Genomic DNA, 23,852 nt, shown 5'->3' with positions numbered 1-23,852 from the left:
GGTGACTCAGCCGATGTATCCCACACCGCCATGCCCATCACACACCGAGTCCTGGAAACAAATTCCAGCTCCAGGATGCTGTTCCTCCAGCAGCACGCAGGATGTTTCCACTCGGCCGTTACGTCCTCATTTTCAGACTCGACGTAACTACACACACCTAAAAGTGAAATTGTTAACTCCCCAACTGATTTTTCTCCTAATTCCCTATTTCTCTCTGAGCTACCACAATTCCTTCGGTCCACATCCCAGCTGGTCCTGTTGACTCTTCTTCCATAACGCCCGTCACATTCTTCCTTCCCTTTCTCAATGCCGTCTTTCTAGATCTGTTTTTTTTTTTTTTAATTTATTTATTAGTTTATTTAATTTATTTTTTGGCTGCGTTGAGGCTTCGTTGCTGCGAGTGGGTTTTCTCTAGCTACGGTGAGCGAGGGCTACTCTTCGTTGCGGTGCGCGGGCTTCTCTTGTTGCGCAGCATGGGCTCTAGGCGTGCGGGCTTCAGTAGTTGTGGCTCGCGGGCTCTAGAGCGCAGGCTCAATAGTTGTGGTGCACAGGCTTAGTTACTCCACGGCATGTGGGATCTTCCTGCACCAGGGCTCAAACCGTGTCCCCTGCATTGGCAGGTGGATTCTTAACCCCTGCACCACCAGGGAAGTCCCTCTAGATCTGTTCTTGATTTTTTCTTTTTCTGTGCTTTGCTTCCTCTCCTATATTCATACTATGCTTCTCCAGTGCAGAAATCTTACTAAAGTCCCACTTTCCCGGTTAAAAACCTCAGACATGCCCCACATTGAGAAAAATAAAACCTAAATCTCATAGACTGGCATGTGAGACACTCTACAGTCTGTGCCCAACCTTTCTTTTCCATGAAATTCCTTCTATCCACACTCTAGGTAACTCAAGCTCAAAGACAAGCTGGCTTATTCCCCTTTCCTGATCACATCTCCACCATCCCTTTCACTCCTATTCCTGGCTCATCCCTGATGACCTTCTCTCCTTTCACTTACTTTGCTCCTGATCGACTTTCTTGGTCCAGTTCAAACCCTGCTCCTGAATTCCTAAATCCTCTGGCTGTACCACTTATGTGACCTTCGTAACATAACCCTTTACATTTACAGGTGTCCAGGCTGAACTAAGTTGTTACTCAAAACCAAAATAAGTTCCGAGAAAATCAGAACACCTCTTCTTGATCTCCCATGGCATTAGCAAAGCAAACCAACCAGAGTTGGTTCCATTTGCTGACTGACTGATATGCTGCAACTTACAAATAATTTTAAGATGACTTCCTAAGGACTGATTTTAGAATACAGAATAAACTAGAAATGGGTGCACTTTAGGTCTTGCCTTCCTTTAATAAACCTTATTCTCATTACCACAACTCACCCAAGGGCTACCCAACCTCAGACGAAACTCTTAAGAAACTACCATTTTTGAAGGGAAGAGGAGAACAGGTAAGTTCATTTTATGTAAAATAAACGGAAAAACTATTTGATTTTAATACTGTGTTACACTGATCACAGTAACTGCAAAGTATATCCTCTCTCATGTTCATTCATAACCACACTGACAAACGTGTACGTATCATATAATAACATAGTGTCTCAGAATAAGCAAGCAATATAAAAATGTGTGTGCTTTTACAGGAACCTACACAATGGATTCTATAGTGAAAAATAAGATCCACTTGGAAGCTCCAAAGAAGCAGAGAATAGAAGTGAAAATGCCTTTGGAGACAGGACAACCACAGAGTTCAAGTGCTGAGTTCAAATCCTCTGCAGTCACTGCCATTTTACAGGAACGCACAAAATTAAGCAAACACCGACAAAACAATAAAATACATTTTCTGTCAAAGTCTTTCCGTTCTGTTTTCACAAAAGAATGTAACATCAAATGGAATCTCACCTATTTCAATAGCTGTCATAAGTTATAATCTTTTTTCCTTCTGGAAAGAGACAATGCCCATTGTAAGCTGGGCGTATAACCTGATGGATCATGAAGGTGGAGGACGGTGACTCATACCCGTGAAGCTATAATGAGGGATCTGTGAGTCCCAACACTGCCAAGAGCCTGAATAAACAAAGCCACACACAGAGGCACTAGTATTTTTTTTTTCCCAAATGTCTGTAGCTGTTGTCGTGATCAATAAATTAGAAAATATTAAATGTCCTGAAATTCACCGTCGCTTTCTGCTTTCTATCTTTTCTTAATCAAGAGATACGTTCAATCAAGGGATTGTATGGGATGTTCTACAAAAAGCCTGACATTAAAAAGGATCCCCAGAGCAATAAAGGTGAGACCATCTATACCAGATCCCTGATGCTGTCATCCAATGCCACACAGATCTGGGGCTTTTCAAGCTCTCTGGCTGCTGCTGGGCTCTGTGCCAAGTCTATAAAAGCCAGCTCCTTTTATAACTCCCACCATGATAGAAGACTATAGATGCAAATGAGTTGAGGATGGTGGTCAGTGGCTACTAAAAGAATAAATAGGGTGTTCATGTATCCATACTCTATTTATCTCACACTGAGCTAAACAGAAAGCCCATACAATCGAGGTTCCTAGGTAGCGCTCTAAGGTAACAGGTAAAGGATGGATAAACCAAAACACGTGATAATCATCACACACAAAATATCCGGATCTACACCGCAGGGGTGCTAACCATTCAGATCCCCCTGCCGGATGCCACGGTCTAGGGACTCCCCGCCTGGTTCCTGAGCGAGCCCGCAGGATCCTCTTTATTAAACACGTGGCTTCGTTCTCCTACTGTCTCTGCTCGGGGAGTAGCGTGGGATTATCATCGCCCTATTATTGCTATCACACTTCAGTCAAGCTGTTTCTTTGTTTGCTTCCCATACACAGCTGAGAGCTCCCTGAGGGGAGGGATGGAATCCCACTTATTGTCATCTTCTCCCGACCACACCTGGCTCTCAGAAGCAAAATGACTGTTGAACGAATGAAGGCACATAAAGCCCCATCATCGGGGTCAGTGGCAGGAGCAGCAGTGCAGGCCAAGACCCCTAGAGCACAGATCCGTAGCAGGGCGTCCGAGAGGAGAATTTTAACCGATGCCAGGGAGAAAAAGCGAGCCAAAGCAAGCACTCTGCAGTGGGCTGGAACTGCAGATCTTTCTGCGGCTTTTATCTGGAGCCTTGTGCAGGCTTACCCAGATCCCATTGCCTGTAACGTGTCAGGAAGCCACCACATACATGAAAACTGAAGAGGGAAAGATCCATGAGATGGGACTAAAATGCACCGTCAACCAGACAGCAAGGGATTCTCTCCTCCATGCAAATACAAACACATGGACACACATGCTCAAAGGCATCCACAGTCTGGAAGGCTAAAACAGCACTTGAAAGAGGGAATAAGTCCCCTGGGCTGTGGGAAATAGGCTGGTCATCGTCCAACTCTTTAAGAATCTTTACCCTTTAAGGATGCCCTTGGGGTTGCACCTCTCTCACATCCATCCCCGATCTCTCTGGCCACGGTGGTCTGTCTCTTTTATGAACTATCTTCACGAGCAGTCTGTGTTGTTTGCTGGTTATTAAGTGAGGCAGGTGCCAGAGTGAAAGGAGCCCTGGACTGAGAATCAGAAAAGCTGGTTCGAGTTCCATGACTCCCGCAGGCCCTGGTCCTTCTTCAATGAAACGGAGATAGAGGGCTCCAATACATGGCTCTCACAGGGTCATTTGAGGGTGAGAGAATATACAGTTTACCATTATATTTGGTTTCTATGGCTGCAGTAACATTACCACAGACTTGGTAGTTTTAAACAATGGAAATGTATTCTCTCATAGTTTGGAGGACAGAAGTCCAAACTCAGTATCAATAGGCCCAAATCAAGGTATCAGCAGGCCATGCTCCCTTGGGAGGCACCAGGGGAGAGTCTGTCCCTTGCCTCTTCCAGCTTCTCGGGGAGTCAAATCTCCCTCTGCCTCTCTCTTAGGATACTTGGGTTTGGATTTATGACCCACAGGGCAATCCAGCATAATCTCTTCATCTCAACATCCTTAAATGAATCACAACTGCAAAGGCTCTTTTTCCAAATAAGATAATATTTACTGGCTCCAGGGATTAGGATCTGATATCTTTGGGGCCACCATTCAGGTCACTACACCCATCAACTATATTGAGTGTTAAAGTACAATTCTTGCCCCATATTCTTTTCTGAATTCTCATCATCATAGCTAGGACAGAAGTTCTTTGAGGATAAGAACAACACATACTTTGCAAGTCCCATGAAGGTTTTTAAGGTATTATTTGTTCATACAGAAAATAAAGCCCTTATTCTATTTAATTTTTAGTTCCCAGCATTAGATCCCATGTAAAAATTCTAACATAGTGTCAAGTGTCTCATTTTTTATTTCTAAAATAGCCAGACCTTCTGTTCAGAGAAGCTGGGGAAAAAGGAATTGCATTGTAGATGCTTCCACTGTTACTGCCAAGTGCCTTGCATTGAGTGTCATTTGTGATGCACTGTTAGTGAAAATCGTTCTGAACTATCACCAGAATCCAAAGGCGGGAGAGCTACTAGAAGTAAAATTGCCATAAACGCCAGACGAATGAGTGTGAACTCCACACAGCCTGATCCGTCTCAGTGTCAAGAGGAGAAAAGCAGCAGCTTCCAATCTGGAAGAGCTTGATGCAGGCTCAAGATGGGGGTAAATCCATTCACTCATTTTTTTTCAACAAATATTTGTTGAGGACGCACTATGTACCAACACTAGGGACCCAGTGGTGAGGAAAATAGGCAAATCGTTGTCAATTTAAAAGTTTTGTTCTAGTTGGGTAAAATAAACAACAAACAAACAAACAAATGTTATATATTGAGTGGGGATACACACCAAAGGAAACATCATGAAGCAGGGTTGGGGGAACAGGCTGGGGCTCTCCACGAGGGGTGGGGAAGGCCTCTCTGTTGCACTAACATTTAGTTCAGACATTAAGTGAAGGAGAGAGCAGGTGACTGGGGACCAGGAGGGACAGTGTTCCTCTAGCTGTTCCGATCAGCTAGAATAGCTTGTTGTACCAGAAAATGCACTGCTCAAAGAGCAAGAGGATAATGTCAAAAGGACCCAGGAGTCAGCTTGAAAGGCTTCCCTCTGATCGATTTGGGGACAACCTGACCAACAAAAAGAGGAATGGTGGTCACGTATCATTGCACACCAAATATATGTTATCTATTTTATTCTTCAAAAAAATGAATGAATTAAAAATAACATTCCTAAGAATAGGGGGAAAGAAAGGAGGAAAATTTCTTCTGTAACAGAAAAACACCAGCTAATAACAGAATTAGAAAACTGCCATTTGACAAACGGCAATATAATAACTGAGTCAAGCAAGGTCATTGATGAATGTAAAAACCATTGGGTAAAATTTTGTTGAGAAAAGGATATTCATGTGAACTCAAAATGCTCCTCCAGAGATTACTTAATAAAGCAAAAGACATAAAACCACAAGGGAAAGGTCTGGCAGGCACCAGATTTGGGACTTCGCAATATGATGCTATGGGTAAGACATCTTCACCTGATCTTTTCAAGTATGTTTAACCTGAATCTAATGATGAAGAAACCATCAGACAACCTGAGATTGTGGGACAGTCAACAAAATAGTTGTCCTGTATTCTTGAAAAATGTCAATATTATGAAAAGATAAAAAAAAAAAACTCAAAGTGTTCTAAATTAAAGGAGATTAAAGAGATAGGACAACTAAATGGAATATATAATCTTTAACTGGATTCTGGATTTAAAAAATACAACTCTAAAGAACTTTTAAGGGGATAATTGGAGAAATTTGATATGGACTGCATATCAGATAATGTTGTAATCATTTTCAACTTGGGAGTATAATAATGATATAATGTTTTGATTTGCATTTCTCTAATGATTAGTGATGGCGCTTTGTAACCACCTAGAGGGATGGGATAGGAAGGGTGGGAGGGAGATGCAAGAAGGAGGAGATATGGGGATATATGTATATGTATAGCTGATTCACTTTGTTATACAGCAGACACTAACACACCATTGTAAGGCAATTATACTCTAATAAAGATGTTAAAAAAAATAATGATATAATGATGTTATGGTTACTAAGGAGAATGTAATTGTTCTCAGGAGATAAATATTGGAGTATTTAGGGGTGAAATGTCTGAATGTCTGCAAATTACTCTCAAATGGTTCAGCAAAAACAAACAAACCAGCAAACAAAACCCCATTTCTTTTAATATATATATGGGCTAAAAGGGAAGGAGGCAGGAAGATAAAGCAAATGTGGCAAGTGTTAACTGATGAATCAAGGTGAACATGGGTGTTGACTGTACCATTCTTCCAACTTTTTTCATAGGTTTGGAATTTTTTTAAAAGGTGAAAGGGTAGGGGAGAAAACTGTAGGAACACGAGACAAAAAGGCCGTGACACAAACACGCTTGGAGGGGTCACGAAAAAGCAGAGTCCAACGCAGCCAGCAGGAAATGAGTGAGAGGCAGCAGGAAGCGGGTCATGGAAGATGGGAGGGCAGCCACTGGAAGGCTCTGAGCAGAGAAGTGACTGACACGACAAAGACCAATCTGACAGCCTGATGGAGAATGAGCCTAGGAGGACAAAAGCTGAACTGAAGCTGGCGTGGTGGGGGGGGGGGGACAAGATAGGAGGCTGCTACAGAAATCCAGGGATATGACTTTTTGACTCAGAACTTAAGATTGAGCCAAGTTCATATTTTACATAAAGAGGAAAAGAAAAACAATTCCAATACCATTTTAGGAAAATAAATGTTCTCTCGCTTTGGAGTATCCCCATATTGTTTTACTAACTGGACCCAGTGATAGTTCACATTGAATAGTAGCAGTTCATATCGTCATGGAAAAAGTAGTAGAATAGCATAAGAATCCATGAAACTGATCTCATCTCCTTTTCACCTGGGATCACGAGTACAGCTGTCCCATTTTCATAATATCTCATCATTGTCATGTTCATTAGCATATGCAACATCCTCGACACAAAGGTCAGGTTTTGCAGTTCATCTTGAATGCTGGGTTTCTAAGAACAATATGAAGATAATAATAACAAAGCAGAATGCTCAGGTTGGAACTTTTCACAAACGTTATCTAATTAATTCTTATAACACCTCCAAGAGGTATTATTATCCCCATTTACTGCTGGAGAAACCTGAGAAATTTTTTTTAAATTCTGCATTTGTATCACTCCTCTTACTGAGAGGCCTCTGAGCTTCACATCGTCATCACCATCTTTCGCTTTCAAAGAATATCACAACTCAATTCTCTTATCAATAGGGTGGGTGTTAATGGTTGTAGCCACATTTTAAGTGTAGGAAATAAGTTTTGAGAAATGGTGTGAAATGTCTTTTTCCTAGTCTCAAAGCAATGCAGTAACAAAATGGAACATAACAGCAGCACTCCCCATACACACACACACACAGCAAAGAACTTTTTTCATTTGCCCCAATATGATCTAGTAATTGAAAGATAACTGCTATAATTTCAATGTATTCTAAAACCAAAATTCAAAATTTGGTTAAGTAAAGAAGTCACAATATTTGGTCCAGGAAAACTATGTAATAACGAATACTCCTGAGTGATGAAGGCCAAATGAGTCTCTAATGGTGGGTGGTACAAAGGAAGTTTCCAGGCTCCTTGTACTTGGGGTGGGGCTGAAGAGGCACATCTCCTAATAGGGCTCAAAGGGTCTGAGACCATCACAGCAATGGTGAGACACTGTCTCCCCAGGGCAGAAGCAGGCCAGCCCTGGCTGAGGGAACTGGGCAGAGACTGCTCAGGATAGAGCAGCGGTAGATATCAGTGCCTTGGGGGCCCATGGCCTGATTTCCAAATGAGATCAATTTAACCTTCATTGCATCACTTAAGCTCTGTCTAAAATAAAACTTTTTAAAAAAGAGAAATATAGGGCGCCACACTTCAAAACATGCTCCCCAGCCCCATAACCACACTCTCAACAGAGGACTGAAAAATTTACTTGTACGGTGAAGCAAGCAGATGAACTCCAGTCAGAGTCACAAAATCACCTTCCCTGTAAATAGCATTCTCTACTTGGAATGCAAATTTAAAATGACTGCAAACTGGAATGCGTTCAAGTAAAGTGTAGACAGTGCAACCTTATGCTGTAGAATAAAAGTGAGGGCTCTTCCCCCAGAAGCCTGAGTTTGAACCAGATCAAGCCTCTTTCTAGACATTGGCAAGTGGGTACAGTTTATTGTTCAAACATGGAGGGCTTGAAAGTGAGAGGGGACACTTTTGATAATCACACTGGGCTAGGAGGCATCAGCTGAACTGAACCTGGGCAAACAGAGATGTGTGGTCACTACAGATACGTCTGTTTCTCTGGGCCTCAGTTTTCACATCTGTCAAATGTGAAATCGTCTTCCTGGACTCAACGGGCCCGGTGTGAGGACTACAGGAGTTAATGTATGGGAAGCACTAAGAACAGCACCGGGCAGGCAGCAGAAACCAAGGCCCCTGAAAGGCTCTCAGGGCCTGGCCATGGAGGCACCTACTCCTGCAGAAGCGAAGGCTTTGAAAGGACTAACGTGTTCCAGGGACCCAGGGGGGCGTGAAAGCTCTGTTTGCCAACTGACCTCACAAAACCTCATACCCTAGGCTCGATAACTTTATAACAGGTAAGTCTGTATTATCAGTTCAGAAAATAATAAATTCTAGAAAAAAGAAAATCAAAGGAAAGCACCTAAACGTCTTCTGCAATAAGTTTATTATATTCACCCTTCCCCATTACTGCACATCAGTCTACTCCCTGCCCCCTCACCTATCCCCGACTTGGAGTACCACAGATGCATCATCTCATTCTCCCTTCTTCGTATTCTTCCAAGAAACAGAAGCCTCCAGCTGGTGGCACCTGCAGAAACCATGGTAGCCAAGAGGAGCGCTAACTGGCCTGTCCACGCCTCCCCTGCCACCCCTCCAGTGACACCTGACGCCCCAGTTTTCCCACCTGTGCCCAGCCCACGCCCACAGGACCAGCAAAGTGTTCACACCTGTGCTCATCTCTGCTTTGCAGAGCCATTCCGTGGAGTGCCTACACTAAACAGACCCGGTCCTACACAACAATTCAAAAATAAAACTCACGGATGCACGAGGCAGTTCATTAAACCATCACATTCACAAAAGCACCGGAACTGGTGTCTGCAGACTATGAAAAAATTGCCATCTGGTACCAGCTTCTTCAGATTTTTTTCAATACTCTTCACAAAGTGAAGTAGAGAAAACAGAGAATAAAAAAGACAAATGGTCCTGCTCATCCTACAAAGTCAATGAAACTAAAAGGGTTTAGTAGTCAGTTGACTTTCCCGCACTTACAGGAGTCCCATGAAAAGGAGACGCAAATAAATTCATTTGTATCCTTTTTTAGATTTCACAAATAAGTTATATATGATGTCTTTCTCTGTCTGGCTTACTTCACTTAGCATGATAATCTCTAGGTCCATCCATGTTGCTGCAAATAGCATTATTTCATTCATTTTTATGGCTGAGTAATATTCCATTGTATGTATGTACCACATCTTCTTTATCCATTCATCTGTAGTGGACACTTAGGTTGCTTCCATGTCCTGGCTATTGTAAATAGTGCTGCTATCACACTGGGGTGCATGTATCTTTTCGAATTATGTTTTTCTCCAGATATATGTCTGGGAGTGGGATTGCTGGATCATATGGTAGCTCTATTTTTAGTTTTTTAAGGAACCTCCGTACTGTTCTTCATAGTGGCTGCAGCAATTTACGTTCCCACCAACAGTGCAGGAGGGTTCCCTTTCCTCCACAGACATAGAAAACAAACTTATGGTTATCAAAGGGGAGCAGTGGAGAGGGATAAATTAGGAATTTGGGGTTAAAATATACATACTACTATATATAAAATAGATAATCAACAAGGACCTACTGTATAGCACAGGGAACCATACTCAATATCTTGCAAATCTATAACAGAAGAGGAAGTAAAAAAAGAATATATATATATATATATATATATATATATATATATATATAAAAAACTGAATCATTTAACTGTACACCTGAAACTAACACAACATTGTAAACCAACTATATTTCAATAAAAATTAAAAAAAGGAGGACATTAAAAAAAGGAGGCACAAAATCACGGCATATTGCCATGTATTTGGTAAATGCTTATGATGTCTGCCCCTCACCATGGCAACAAGTGGAGTGAGGGGGATTCAGGCAGCTGTGGACACCCAGTAACCTTTCTAGCAGCAGCAGGACAAATGGACAAGCTCTTGGCAAAAATTGGACTAGGTGACCATCATCCCCAATGCCCTCCTCTGCTAAAGTATCCTCTACCTGTCCTTCCTACCGACTTTAGGACCACCACAGGTCCCATTCTTGCTAATAGAAATTTATCCCACTAAATGCCTATAAGCTATTATTCTTGGGCAAGGTAGGTGAAGACAGTGAAGGTCCATGAAGTTCATGACTTGCCCAAGGTCTCAAAGCTTGTATGTGCTGGGGGCAGTGATCAAGATTCAGGCACCATACTGCTAGTATTTTGGGGTCCCATACTCAACTCCTCCAGGGCCGGTCAGGTAACAGGAATGAAAGGAGCCAGCCAGGTGGGGTCTGCAGTAAACTGGGGAACAGGAGCCCCACAGAAAAAGGGCAGCAGTGGCCCAGCTCTAGGCAAGACTAGAATCACACCATGAGAGAATACAGACTCACGGAAGGGCTTCTGTTTTTACAAAGCAGCCCCCGAAGTCCCCAATTAAAACTCTCTTGCTGCTTCAAAGCACCTTCAGCGACAATAGTTAATTGATTTTATGAAGTATGTGCTATATACCAAGTGCTGTTAGAGGTGTCAGGGAGATGGAAGTAGCAAAATAGACAGGCCTCCACTCCGTGGGGCTTACATTTAACTCTCTTTCATTAAAGAGACTTAGCCTCTTCAGCATGTCATCTGCCGTGACTTCGAGGTCATTTTCTCTGCCCCTCACCAGCGCCAGGTACAGTTGCTAATATACTCTGAGGTTTACCTTTCTATAATAATGCCTTTCTACCCTCTCCTTGAACTTTTATTTATAATTAATACCTGGTCAGTTTTTACATTTTGAAGGTTATAAATGAATACTTATGGCAGCATCAAAATGCATGCCCTACCTCTCAAGGTGTCAGCACCAGTCCCAAAGCATACATCCTGTGTAAGAGTGTGCCATGTTGTGAGCACAGGTAAAAACATCAGACCAGGCTGGAGTCCCAGGGAATCACATTCATTCCATCCATACACACTTAGGAAGCCTATACTCTGTGTGTCAGGTACTATTTTAGGCTTTGTAGATACATCTGTGGAAAAAAAAAATAGAAATCCTTGTCCTCGTGAAGTTTATGGCACAATGGCAATAGTCTTCTCTGAAACTAGTACTGAATCCTACCACCTGTGTGGCGTGTGTGATTTCAGTCCCAGCTGAAACAGGGAGATGGGGATTTGGGAGGGGAAAGGAGAAGGAATGGAAGAGCCACTCCACTGCTACCTCTGGCCTAGCTGTGTGTCCACCATCTCGAGACTCCAGAAACCAAATGGGGAGGTGAACAAAAGGATGGATTAAGTAAAATAGAAGGAGTGCAGGAAGTGCAGCAGATGCTCTAATGGTTGCCATCCACTCAGCAGTTGGGGCATGTGATGAAAATGCAAAAGAACATCGCTCTATCTACAGCAATGTGGTCCCTGAGGGACAGTAGCCTGCCTCCAGCTACTTACTAGTCCCTACTGAGGGCGAGGCCTGCCAGGTTCCAAGAAAGAGCCTGAGAACGTAAAATGAGGGAGCTTCCTTTGGAATCCTGCTACCTAATAATCACAGCCCAGATTATGAGCTGGCCTGGGTCACACTCACATTACTCATGAAGCACTGATGTCATCATTATATGAAACAGACACTAAATTGAAGTACATTTATTAAGTACTGGGGATTGTGGAAATTCTGAGTGGCTGTGGTTGCCTCAGAAGGGAGAAAGGGAAGGCATATATAAATTCCACTCAAGGTTTTTAAGATGTTTTCTATCACCTTGGTATGGATAAATGGATATTCGGGCCATTTTTTTTTTTTTTTTTTTTAAGCTTGTGGACAAACTGTGTTTTGCCTTTCTCTCTCCAGCCCTGCTGCAAGACAACAAGAATGTCAGAATTTCAGGATGAAAGGGCATTTGGGAATAATGTGGTTGAATTCTCTGTTCTACAACTTTCCAGGTAAGTGGGAGCTTGGCCTTCCTGGGAGATTTCCAGTGGTGTGAAACTGATAAGTCTGGTGATCCGGCCCATTCTACACTCTGAAAGCTTTCTTAGAAAATTCTTCCCCTCATAAGGAGCCAAAAGGTGCCTTGCTGTAGCCTCCCTGCAGCAGTGTAAGGTTACACTCCTGAGACACACTCAACTAAATTTACATTTCATTCAGCAGCTGAGCTGCCCCAGAAGCTACAGATCTCTCATTTCAGGGCAACTCTCAGGAAGCCCATGGAGACGGAGGGTAGGAGGGTCACTCCCATCCCAGCACAGCCTGCCTCCAGGGCTTCACCATGAAAGGAACAGAATATTCCACTGCCGCATTTAGAAACTGTGTGTCAGCACCTCAAAAGGGCACAGACACTGTCAATGCTCACCACCATCACTCTCCCCGGACCTTCAACCCCCGCTCATAAAAAAGGAACAAGAAGAAATCTGATCCATCACAATCAATGGAAGAAAAAAAAGTCTATGCAGGGATGCAATAAATGCTTTTCTGTGGTAACAGCATGAACCTATTTGGAATCTCTACCATGCACATTAGACCATCATCTGGGGGCACACTATTGGAGACACCCAACTCCAGGCGGCCAGCCAGCTATCTCTACCTAGAGATGTCTCAGTGTGGTCAAGACCAAACTCATCATTACTGTAATTTTCCTCCCTCTCCAATTCTGCTCTCTTGGGTTCTGCTCAGTTAATGCTAGAAATCTCAGTGTCAATCATTCATTCAAAACTATCCACTGAACACCTACTGTGTGCACCTTTCTTTCAACCTCTGTAACAAAGATTGTTATCTATTTACCAAACTCATTTCCTCTGTTTCCTGGCCACAAGGAAGCTGTATTTTCCAGCCTTCCTTGTCCTTAGGTGTAGTAGAATACTAAATTCTAGGCAGTGGAATGGGAGTGAAGGTAATGCATGCCACTCTCAGGTCTGGCAATGCACCATCTCCCGTGCTCTTTCCCTTTTCCACCAGCTGCAGTGATGGCCAGGGCAACCTTAAAGGCCATGTGTTGAAGACCCCGCCCCCCTACCCCGGATCCCTAAATGACTGTGTGGAGTGGATCCTCTCCACACTCTTGTTCTGTGAGTGAGAAATACAATTCCATTGTACCTGAGCCAACTGTACGGTGGCTGATTTATAAGCAGCACTGTAATCAATACATCTTCTGTTTCCGATTCACTCATTCATTCATTCTTTAATAAACATTTTGCAAACACTTAACTACATTCCAGGCATTGAGAAAGGCACTGGGGAAATTAAAATGACTAAAGGAGGTCACAAAGTCTACCTAAACTGGATAATTTAAACCCCATATAAATGATCCCATGGCAATGTGTCTGTCTTAAGTTAGTCACAGTGGAAAGATCTGAGACTTCATTTTGAATCCTAGGCTAGTTAAGCCACTTAAATATCTAAATGTGTTAGCATCTTCATCTATAAACAGAAGCAATAGTCCGTCCTGCCTAGTGTCAGGTGGATTAAATTGAAAGAGATAGAAAGCTTTCTGTCAACTATCAAGTTCTCTGCAATTTTTAATTTAATTCACTGCAAATGTCCTAATCCAGGACCTGTTATTCATGAAATATCGTACCAGCATCCTCATTGGAGTTTCTACCTAAAATCCTATCTATTCCTAAAGAATAGATTGGTAAAGGTAAATTTTCCCAGTCTGAGCTTGGATCAGTCATTTCCTTTTTTCAAAAAAATCTTCCAATACTCTGGAATGCTTACAAAATGAAAGTCAAACTGTTTAGCTCAGTATTCAAGGCCCTACATAGCATGGTCCCAAATTAATAGTCCTTATCAAACTCTGTACAAGTCCATGCTTTTCTTCTACCTCACCCACCCTATCTTCTAGCCATACACACCATTTCTACAATGTGCCACACTCTCTCACCTCCTTGCCTTTGTTTTATTCTTTGTCTGGTTTTGTTCTTTACAACCATCTCTCCCCATTGAAACCCCCCATTTTTCATGGTTCAGCTCCAATATCACCAGTTCTAAAAACATCTCTTCCCAAAAACAGTTTTCAGAACCTCTGCACTACCACATCATTTACTCTGAGTCTCTCTTCTCCACTACTGATAACACCTTTATTTCGAATAGCCTATTGTCTTTGGGAAGGAAAAAGAAGAGGAAATGTGAGCATTTAATAAAGTCATGTTACACTGAAGAAAAAAGTTCAGAAGACAGTCCAATTACTTGTGGTTGGATTACCAAAAATAGACACGTTACAAGAGTGATGGAATTCTCTGGATTGTCAGAAAACTCTTCCTATGCTTTAGGATCTATTATATTCAGGGGGTGCTTTATAAAAGCTATTAGTGGAACCTTCATGTTGAAAGTCACTTTTAAAATAATAAATATAATTCCATCGGCAGAAGAGTAGAACCAAAGTTCAAAGTCGTTCATTTCCCTAGTCAATTCTTCAGATTTTGGTTCAGTCTTATTTTAGAAAAATGAGCGAAACAAATTTGTTAAGTTGTCCCACTGATATGTAAGCATAAAGCTTGTAAGTCAGTACTTTTAAGGAACTGGTCATGCATGGCGAGTTTTTCATTCATTTGCATATATGAAATAAAAAGTATTCATTAATGAAAAAGTCATTTAAATCACTCTTTCCATCAACTGAGAGTTTGCTTCTACTTTCTCCTTTAGGATTAAAAAAGGGTGAGGGGAAGCTGGATACTCTGTATTTTTTCTGATTAGATACAGGGAGACCAACTCTACCCACAGACACTAAATTCACGAAAATCCTAATAGAGCGTATGTACTATACATACAATAGTAACAGCATTTTCTCTTATGTACTCTTGTAACAAACTAGGCTAAGATGCAAATATAGTTCCTTGACGATATTTCTCTAGGGAACAGAGAAGAATGAATTTATATCAGCTTATGAGTGAGAGGGTGGGGTATGTAACTGGGAATTCTAAAAAAGATTTTAAAATACTAATGCTTTTAGACAATTCAAGTACTTTGTCCTGTAAATAACAGGATATAAAATAATTTGTGGCAACAGATATGATACTCCAACGTGAATTAGAAAATGTTTCTTAGAAATTGTCCTAAACGGTATCATTATAAAAGATGGATCAAAATTCATGAAATTCAGTGCAGACCATTTCCTAAAGAAAGCCACACGTAATACACACACAGGAATCAAACAAAGGACTAATCACTGGACACTAAGTGAAACATTAGTAAGATAGACTCGATGGGACAAGCATAGTACATTTTCTCAGTGTTCCTGTAAGTCATCAAGTAAGCAGCTCAACAAGTTTCCTTACTTTATGTTAACACTAAGAAAACAGTTAAGAAAAAACTGTTTATTGCGTATTGTGGTCCAAAGCGCTACAAATACTCGTGGTGGGATCTGGGGGAAGGGAAGGGAAGACAAGGCAGCCCCGGGCAGGCACTGGAGCGCGCTTACCTCCAGAAGTGAAAAGCGAAGAGAGGACTACAGGGACTGCCTGGGCTGGATGGGGTTGGACTCAGGCTCCTTGGGGTGAGACTGAAAGTTAAAAGAATGTCATTCCAAGTGGGAGAAAGGATGGCAGTAAAAATAGCACAGCTCATTGAAGGGACTGTGTTCCCTTTAGGCGAGAATGTTCACGGCATGCCTATCAGTACCGCTAGGTAATCATCTAATCACGTGCCCCTTTTTAGCTCTAAAACAGAGAACAGGCACAATGCTTCCTGCTGAAATTTACATGCTCAAAACTACCGCTGCCATTTTTATTTGTGCCTTTTCTTTGTCACAGAGCAACTTGGCAGATATGTTCGACATGTGATTTTTTGCAAAGTCAAGCCAGTGCTGTTTTTTATATTGAGTATATTCTATTTCTGATTAAGAACCAATGGTGAATCTGTAGCAGAACTATAGGGAAGTAGTTATCAGAACAGAAATGAAAATTCAGGTTAAATACTGTAGTTTTTAAAAAGCAAAGCAACAAACATTTCCATATTTTTAAGTGCTTTGCAGTGAAAAATATCCAACAACATTTTGTCTAATTCTCATGGTAAAAAGTGTTCTTATGCTTATATTCATAATAAGTAACTTCAAAATTTCTCACATATGGTTATAAAGTGTTTTACTCTCCAAAGAGGTTTTTTCAAGTTCATCTATCAACGGACCATTATAATTCCTACTCCCAACAACCCATCCAAACCACCAAGCATATTCACCAGCCAACTCTCAAATATTCCGCATGGGGTGGTGAGCTTACAGTCCCTTTATCTTTTTTCCCTTTGGCCTCCTGGCTCTTCTCTTTTAGGGAGGAAAGGAAACAAATTTGTCAGATATCTTACTTGCAACAACTTTGCCAACAGATCTATCAAAATATGAAGTTAATACTAGTCAATTTCTAATTATTTTCACATGGCAAAATCAAAATAAGAATTAGCCAAGTGTTCTAGTACCAACTCTGAGACTGAAGTGAGCCCTGGAAACTCCTGCTATATTGCAATGAGTTTCTTAACATTCTTCTGCCTCTCCTTTGGTCCATGACTCTACATCGTAACCACATTTTCTTACCTTAGGCAAAGAGGTCTTGGAACTGAGCTGCATATTGGCTAATTCAAGCTGGTTGTGCCCTTCACTGAACAGAGAAGTGGCAACAGTGGCTAGAATCAGATTTTGGCTTCCCAAATTCTTAATGCCATCCTTGTTTCCCATTATATGGATAATTGAGACTTGGCTGTATTTGTTTTAAACCAAAATGTAAATCATTGCTCACAATGCTCCAATTTGTTTAATAAAATGTTTTAATAGAGTAACGTTTTATATCTGTTTTATATCTTCTAAAACCATTCTCTGGTTTGGTACCAGTACTCGGTAAACTAAGGAATTGGTTTCCTTATACATTCAGAGCACGTTCAAAAAGCTGCTGCACTTAAGCATACTGTACTCTAACTTAGCAGCTCATTGGAAAGCCCTCCTGAATGCCCACTGATACAGCCATCATTTGGTCTAAGTACAGTCTTATCTGTTCCTTCTGGTCCTAAAATAGGCACGCAAAGGCACTGAAGCCACTCCATGCCTCCAAGCTGAGATACATTATCACGTGTGCTATGAAGTATCTGTGAACCTAATTCTATACTAAAATTGAAAAAAGGAAGAAAAAAAAAAAGACCCAGTTTCTCAGAAATCAGAAATCCATGCATAGGCTATCTACATGTCAGAAATTTCTGAATAAATTAATAATCCATTAGTTTCTGAAATACTTATATATTTGCTGTCTCACATCCAGGATTCCACCTTCTGAAATAGGAATCAGAAACTGCCTCATGTTATTGATAAATCAGATGGAAAATTCTGAATTGCCTCTACAGAGTATAAAATATGCTACTGTAAGAGTCTGTGCTGCAGTACCTATGGAATAAACTCTCCTGAAGAAAAACAGAAATATCTCATGAGAGAACATCCAAAAGCTATTCTGCAGAGTTAGTCTGTTAAAAGGTCCCCAAGTAAATAAAATTATATACACTAAATGTGCTCTTAATAAAATCAATGATAAGACTTTCCATTATAACCATTCTCTGCAGTGTCAAGAAACTGAATTTACTCAAAGACTGCAGAATTAGCTTTCTCCATGAATGAATGTAAAATCAGCTATGTCTACCTAAGAGTAGTTTTACATTTCAAGGTAAACAAAACGTTCAAAGTGAATTTCATGCTCACACAACAATGACATTGAAGAGTGATACTCTAATTCTACTGTCTCAAGCTCCTCAGGTAAAGGATAAGTTATTTCAGATGCACAGTAACATGTACCAGGGTAGAGCCTAGACTGAGGGGGTGTGGCCTGGGATGAAAACAAAATGCACGGAACCCCCTGTGTTGAGCTGACCTTTATGTCCTGCATCATCATAAAATCTGTGGCATACCTCAGTCTTTCAAATTATAGATGGAACAATGAATACAACTGAGTTTGTATTTTACAGAGTAACTTTGAAGCATCTCCTGTTAATGTGGACGAGATACCAAAAACGAAAGAAAGAAAAGGTGTAATGTGAAATGGTATATACCAAGGCCAAAGAAGACAACAAGGAAGCAGCACAATCAGAAATAGAGGTCAAAGTGAAGCTGGGGGTTAAAGCTAAGTTCCTGGGCCTGGCACACAGAGCCATGGGCATCTGAGCTGTGCATTTCCAGAATGCTAGAGAGATGAGGGTTAAGTAGAAAAATTCACGCATGCCACTAAAATATTCCACATAGGTGAGGAAGGCTGAATGCCAGCGTGGAGATGGGGACAAAACAGTAGGCAATGGGTAAATACTCTTTGCATCTCTATTATATTAAAAGCCACATCTAGCAAGAAGGTTGTAGGAGCCCTCTAACTTTTGTAAGTGAGCACTTGTCAGTAAAAAATCAGTGTATAATTTTAGAACAAGAACTGATTGAGAAAGTGCTCACATCACTTCAGAAATGTCATGTTTTTATTCACTTATTAACCAAGGAAACAGCTTCCCTTGTATGACGCATCTACAGGGTTCAAGAGGAAGAGTTGCTCCTCAGAACTGGGTACAGGTCTCCCCTGCAGTCGCCTCCTGGAAGGAGTCCAGTATGAGATGGTTTGGGTTGCACAGATTTCAATGAAAATGTAATTTTCTATCTGTACTGCAAGTTAGAAGACATATTTATATTTTTCTAGCAGATTTCTATTGTACTGTTTATTATTTTAAGTGTGCCAGCACAGACTAACTCATAGCTGCTGCATCTTTGACAAACAGATTTAAAATAAAAATTTGCTGACACTTCCTTCATCACAGATGTTTAACTTCGTCACAAATTAGATGTGGGCATTTTACGTGGCTGCATCGAATCAAAAGGCAGTCAGGTGCGTTAATGGGTTAAAAAAAACAACAACAACAAAAAACCAGCTAAGCAAACACAGAGCTCAACTAGGTAAACACACTGCATGCGGTGGCTGGAGACTCTGCAGAGAGGATGCAAAACGTACTACAGTTCATTACTATTCTGTTGCACAGATAAAACATGGATCACATCTAATGAGTGTCACAAATAACCCTTCTTTTGCACTCTTATCCATTGTAATGTCTTCTGTTATTCAAGACAGACAGAGGCCCTTCTTTAGAACAAGGCAGCATGGGGATAAACAAACAGTAAGAGAGAAGAAAAAAAAAAGACAGACACACCACAGGCCTGCTGATACATTCTTTCACAATGAGCTGTTAAGATGTTTCCAGCACTGAGGTTTAGTAACTTTAAATATGCAGCAGCTCTCTTCCTCTGACTGCAACGCAAAATGCTGGGTCTGGGCTTCCACATCAGCTGAAATCAAATGCCATACATTTAAGACATGTTCCTTCCAGCTCACACTGCAGTGCTCTGAGGCTGTCAGTACAAACAAATGCTAAATAGCTATTGGTCGCAGCAAAGCGAGTGCCATGCAGAAAGCATTAAAATATTAAAGAGAGACAATACTTACTCCAAGGTCAGCCCCGGAATCTGTAGCCTTTCCCGCTGGGCTTTCATGGTTGTTCTATGTTACCACACTCTATTGTAACCATGACACATATTCTCTGCTAGCGTCCCGGTGATGACAGAGAGCCGAAACGAACCTCTAGAAAGGGCTGGACTAACAGTCTCTCGAGGGGGAGGGGAATCCTGCAAGTTTGGGTCCTTCCACCTCCGGTCGTAATCAAGGGATGTCAGCCGCCTTCCTCAGGTTAACGGCAGTGCACACCGCACTGATTTCGTTAAGGGAATGAGGCTTTCGGCTCTGCATATCAAGTAATTGGTTTCTGGTTGTTTTTTTTTTTTTTTTTTTTTTTTTAAGAAAGTCGCCCCTCTCACAGACCCAGTTTTCACCTCAGTGAAATGAAAAGTCCTTTTCACCATGCAGAATGGAAAAAATAATAACAAAGCAACAGTATCATACTTGTAAAAGAGTTTATCTCCGCAAACCTCAACTATTCCCCGCCTCCCGGGGCTGCTCCTGAATAGAATGTGGCCGCCCTGAGGAAGTTCTGCTTATTCTTTCCTTGGTGGAGTTAACAAAATCAGTCATGTTCCACAAGAAAGACACGGGGATCGGTGCCCAATGAAAATAAATAGATTTTTTTTCTATATATGGCAATCATCAGAAAGAGGAATAAACTAACTGCTTTAATTTGGGGGAAGTTGAACTCTGCTGTGAGGCAAAGACTTGTGTGAACAGGCAAAACCCTACGGTGGGAAAATACCAACTGGATACACAAGAGATTGGAGCTTGTATTTTTATTTTGGAAAGCTGATTTTTAAGAACCTCACAGTGATACATACATACGTTAACGAGCAATCAAATACAAATAAGGAAAGGGAGAACATATATTCTGGAAGACTGAAAGTTTCATCCTGTATTTATTCAACGAACACAATTTTTCACAGTATTCATAACTTGGGACTCAGTGTACTTCCACTGTCGTGTACGAAGAACGTATCTGACTCACTTCCTCTAATGCATTTTAAAATGTTTTAAAATTTGGCAACCACTGGTTTGTTGAGAAGAAATACTAGAACAAATTAGGATTTTATTTTAGCAAGATTTCTCATTTTCAAGCACTGCAAGCCTACCCACACATAGCCAAGCTGTGGTGAAACAACTGTGTTCAAGTGGTTACATTTTAAAGGCCATGAAGTCAAACTCCATCTTTTCACAGATGACGAAGCTGAGGGCGCACAGTTGGTGGCAGTGCCGGAATTAGATTCGGGTGTGTTTACTCCTGTCCCGGGGGCTGTCATATGCAGGGATGCCGTGTGCAGTTGTTCAGGTTGTGCCCTGCACAAGGGTGGTGGGCAGGGAGGGAAGTCAGGGCTGAAATCCAGCCTGCTTCCCACTTTGCCAAGCCTGCACCAATGCTCTGTGCTGCTTCCACCCTATTATTTCTCATTTTCACAAAGTCACCCTCAGCTCTGCACCATCTAGAGGGTCACCTGTTTCTAAACCTACAAAGGTGCCTGTGGGCCAGAGGAGGTTCACGTGATCTTCCCATACCCTTTCTCTATATCCTAACCTGCCAATTTGCTCTGGGGCATCTGTTAATGTTACTTCTCCTTCTGTGTGAGCTCACAAAACTAACCAACCCTCCTCCCTGTTAGAGGCAACAAATCCACCGGGAACACAGTCATTGGTTAGTGACCATAGGGAGGCAGACAGAATGTAAACAAATATCTGTAATTAGCATAAAAGCATAACAACAAGAAATAATAAAGACACAATGGCATACAAAAGAGGAGGGATCATCTTTGCTCCCCATTCTACCCTTCCCCCCCAAATAAGCTTCTTTGCTAAAATACCCAGAATCTCACCATTCTTTCACCCAAATCACAGATGATCCAAGATATACCACGTCCTGACTAGATTACTGTAATTTCCTTCTAACTGGACTCTCTACTTCTTCCCTGCTACCCTCCTACCCTTTGTTGGCCACACAAACTCCAAAATGATCATTTCCACAATATATCACTCCTCCGCTCAAAATCTTCCACTAGCTTCCCTCTTATTCCAAATAAAAGCCAAAAATCTAGCAAACTTGGCCAAAAAAATGGGACAACTGAGCATCAATAGGATTGACAATAGCAATATATTAAAATGTATCCAAAGTTTGAAATCATGAGTTCAAGAAGATGAGATAGGGAGGAAAAAAGGAAGGAAGGAAGCCAGCCAGCCAGCCAGGGTCACCTTTGGAGGATGCTGGAAAACTACCCAATTAATTTTGAAAACTGGTAAAGGAAAAAAAGCAAGCACTTATCCTGCTTTCCCTATAAATTCCACCTCATAGATGGGAAATGATTCTCTTCATAGACATATTCCAAGTGGTAAATAAAGAAGGGGTGACAAAATGAGATTATCACCATCTTTCAAACCCTAAGCAATCAACAGATCTCAGTCATAACCAACAATGACTGCTGACATCACAAAGAGACAGCTGGGTATTACGTGCTGCTTGATGCAACACCTATGAAGTAGTTTCACCAAAAAGAGCCACATCACCCCGGACACAACCAAGCCTCTACTTCAAAATATCATTTTATAGGAAATATAGTGACAAAGGAACATGTTAATACCACAGAAACACGATCAGCAAAAGCTAGACTGTGAAAGCCAGAACAAATGATCTGATTTCTTAAACATTTTCAAAGCAGGAGGGAAAAAAAAAAAAAAAAGATGGAAAGAGAACCTCAACATTAAAAAAGACTTAAGAGATATATTGACTAATTACAACATAAAAACTATTTTTGGAGTCCTGATATCAAACACATAATCAAACATTTAGAAAATAATCAGTATAATAGACACATACACACAAACACACAAATACATACACACACACTGGGTATTTGTTAATAGTAATCAATTATTTTTAAGAATAACATTGGGATCAGGATCATTTTTAATTCCTTACCTTCCAGAGATGCACCCCAAAATATTCACAGATAAAATAATATGTCTAGGCTTTGCTTCAAATCAATCTGGAGAGGGATTATAAGATATATTGGGTTGGTCAAAAAGTTCGGGTTTTTCCCGAACTCTTTGGCCAACCCAATAATATATATAAAAGAAAACTATCCCTGAGTTACTATTTAGTAAGCCTGGGTGACAGGTAGATAGGGGGTTCATTATACTCTTCTGTCTAGTACATGTTTGAAATTTTCTGTAATAAAAAATTGAAGAAGAGTTCTTACCAGGCCTGAAAAGCTCCACGTGACATGTACAGGCCCACCTCCCTGGCCTTCCCCTACAACTCCCGCTCTCACTCCTGGCTGTTCTTCACATACACCAAGCACACTCCTACCCCAGGGCTTTTGCATTTACTGCTTCCTCTGCCTGAAACTCTTTTCCCCTGAGGCATCCAAACGTCCTCCCTATGTGAAATTGCAAGCCTTCCCCACACCTAGTGTTTCCTTATCATCCTAATGTCTTTCTCTCCTCAGCACTTATCATCACTGGACATATTTTATATTCATTTTTTGATTATCTGTCTTTCCCTATGAGAGGAGGCTCCTAGAAGGTAACTGGGTCGTTTGTATCTCCAGTGCCAAGAATAGCTCACACAGGTATCCAATACCTATCTGCTGAAACATGAATAAATGTCCCTCCCTATACTGCTGCAACCACCAACCAAAGAGACTTACCCTCCTTTTTCTTATAATTATAGATCTCCACAGCGTTAGATAACTTAAGTGCCAGAGCCATGACCTCAGAGAGTGGCCTCCAAGAAACTGGAAGATCAGGACATGTTCAGATACCACATGAAGACCCAGAAGGGCCCCCACTGGCTGGAAGGCACACACCAAGGAGCAGCTGCTCACATGTGCGTGCAGAGAAAACCAAGGTCACACTAGACTAGGGGGCTGCGTTTTGACGGGAGATGAGTATTTGGGGAAGACACTGGTTTAAACTACTTTGGCATCACTAAGAAGACATGCACACTGTCTGGAGCTAAGCAGCCTTCTCTTCTTACGTACAGGAAAGGAAACCACGCAGCCACATTAATGGCGGCAATACATATGGGTTTTGAACAAATCCAGTGGCATGGCTTAAGGCAGGGTTCTTCTATGTATTACCTAG

At 41.4% G+C, this 23,852-nt stretch overlaps 1 protein-coding gene across 11 annotated transcripts in view; it reads right to left on the bottom strand.

The window, feature by feature from the left end:
* The window catches only part of MAST4 (microtubule associated serine/threonine kinase family member 4), a 562,265-nt gene that overhangs the window by 188,956 nt on the left and 349,457 nt on the right, over nt 1-23,852 (bottom strand). Inside the window, exon 1 of one of the 11 annotated variants that reach the window (XM_059916513.1) lies at nt 19,728-19,777. The exons of 9 other annotated variants lie outside the window; for them this stretch is intronic. In XM_059916513.1, coding sequence (XP_059772496.1) covers nt 19,728-19,774 — 47 coding nt within the window. In that variant the 5' untranslated portion in view covers nt 19,775-19,777. Of the gene's footprint in view, nt 1-15,706; nt 15,760-19,727; nt 19,778-23,852 lie in introns of those variants that run through there. One more of the 11 variants, XM_059916516.1, reaches the window with a different exon arrangement.

Source organism: Balaenoptera ricei, chromosome 3 (genome assembly GCF_028023285.1).
Source record: "Balaenoptera ricei isolate mBalRic1 chromosome 3, mBalRic1.hap2, whole genome shotgun sequence".
NCBI classification, from domain to species: domain Eukaryota; kingdom Metazoa; phylum Chordata; class Mammalia; order Artiodactyla; family Balaenopteridae; genus Balaenoptera; species Balaenoptera ricei.
The sequence above is the reverse complement of the archived record's forward strand: the minus strand, read 5'-3'. Positions and strand labels throughout refer to the sequence as shown.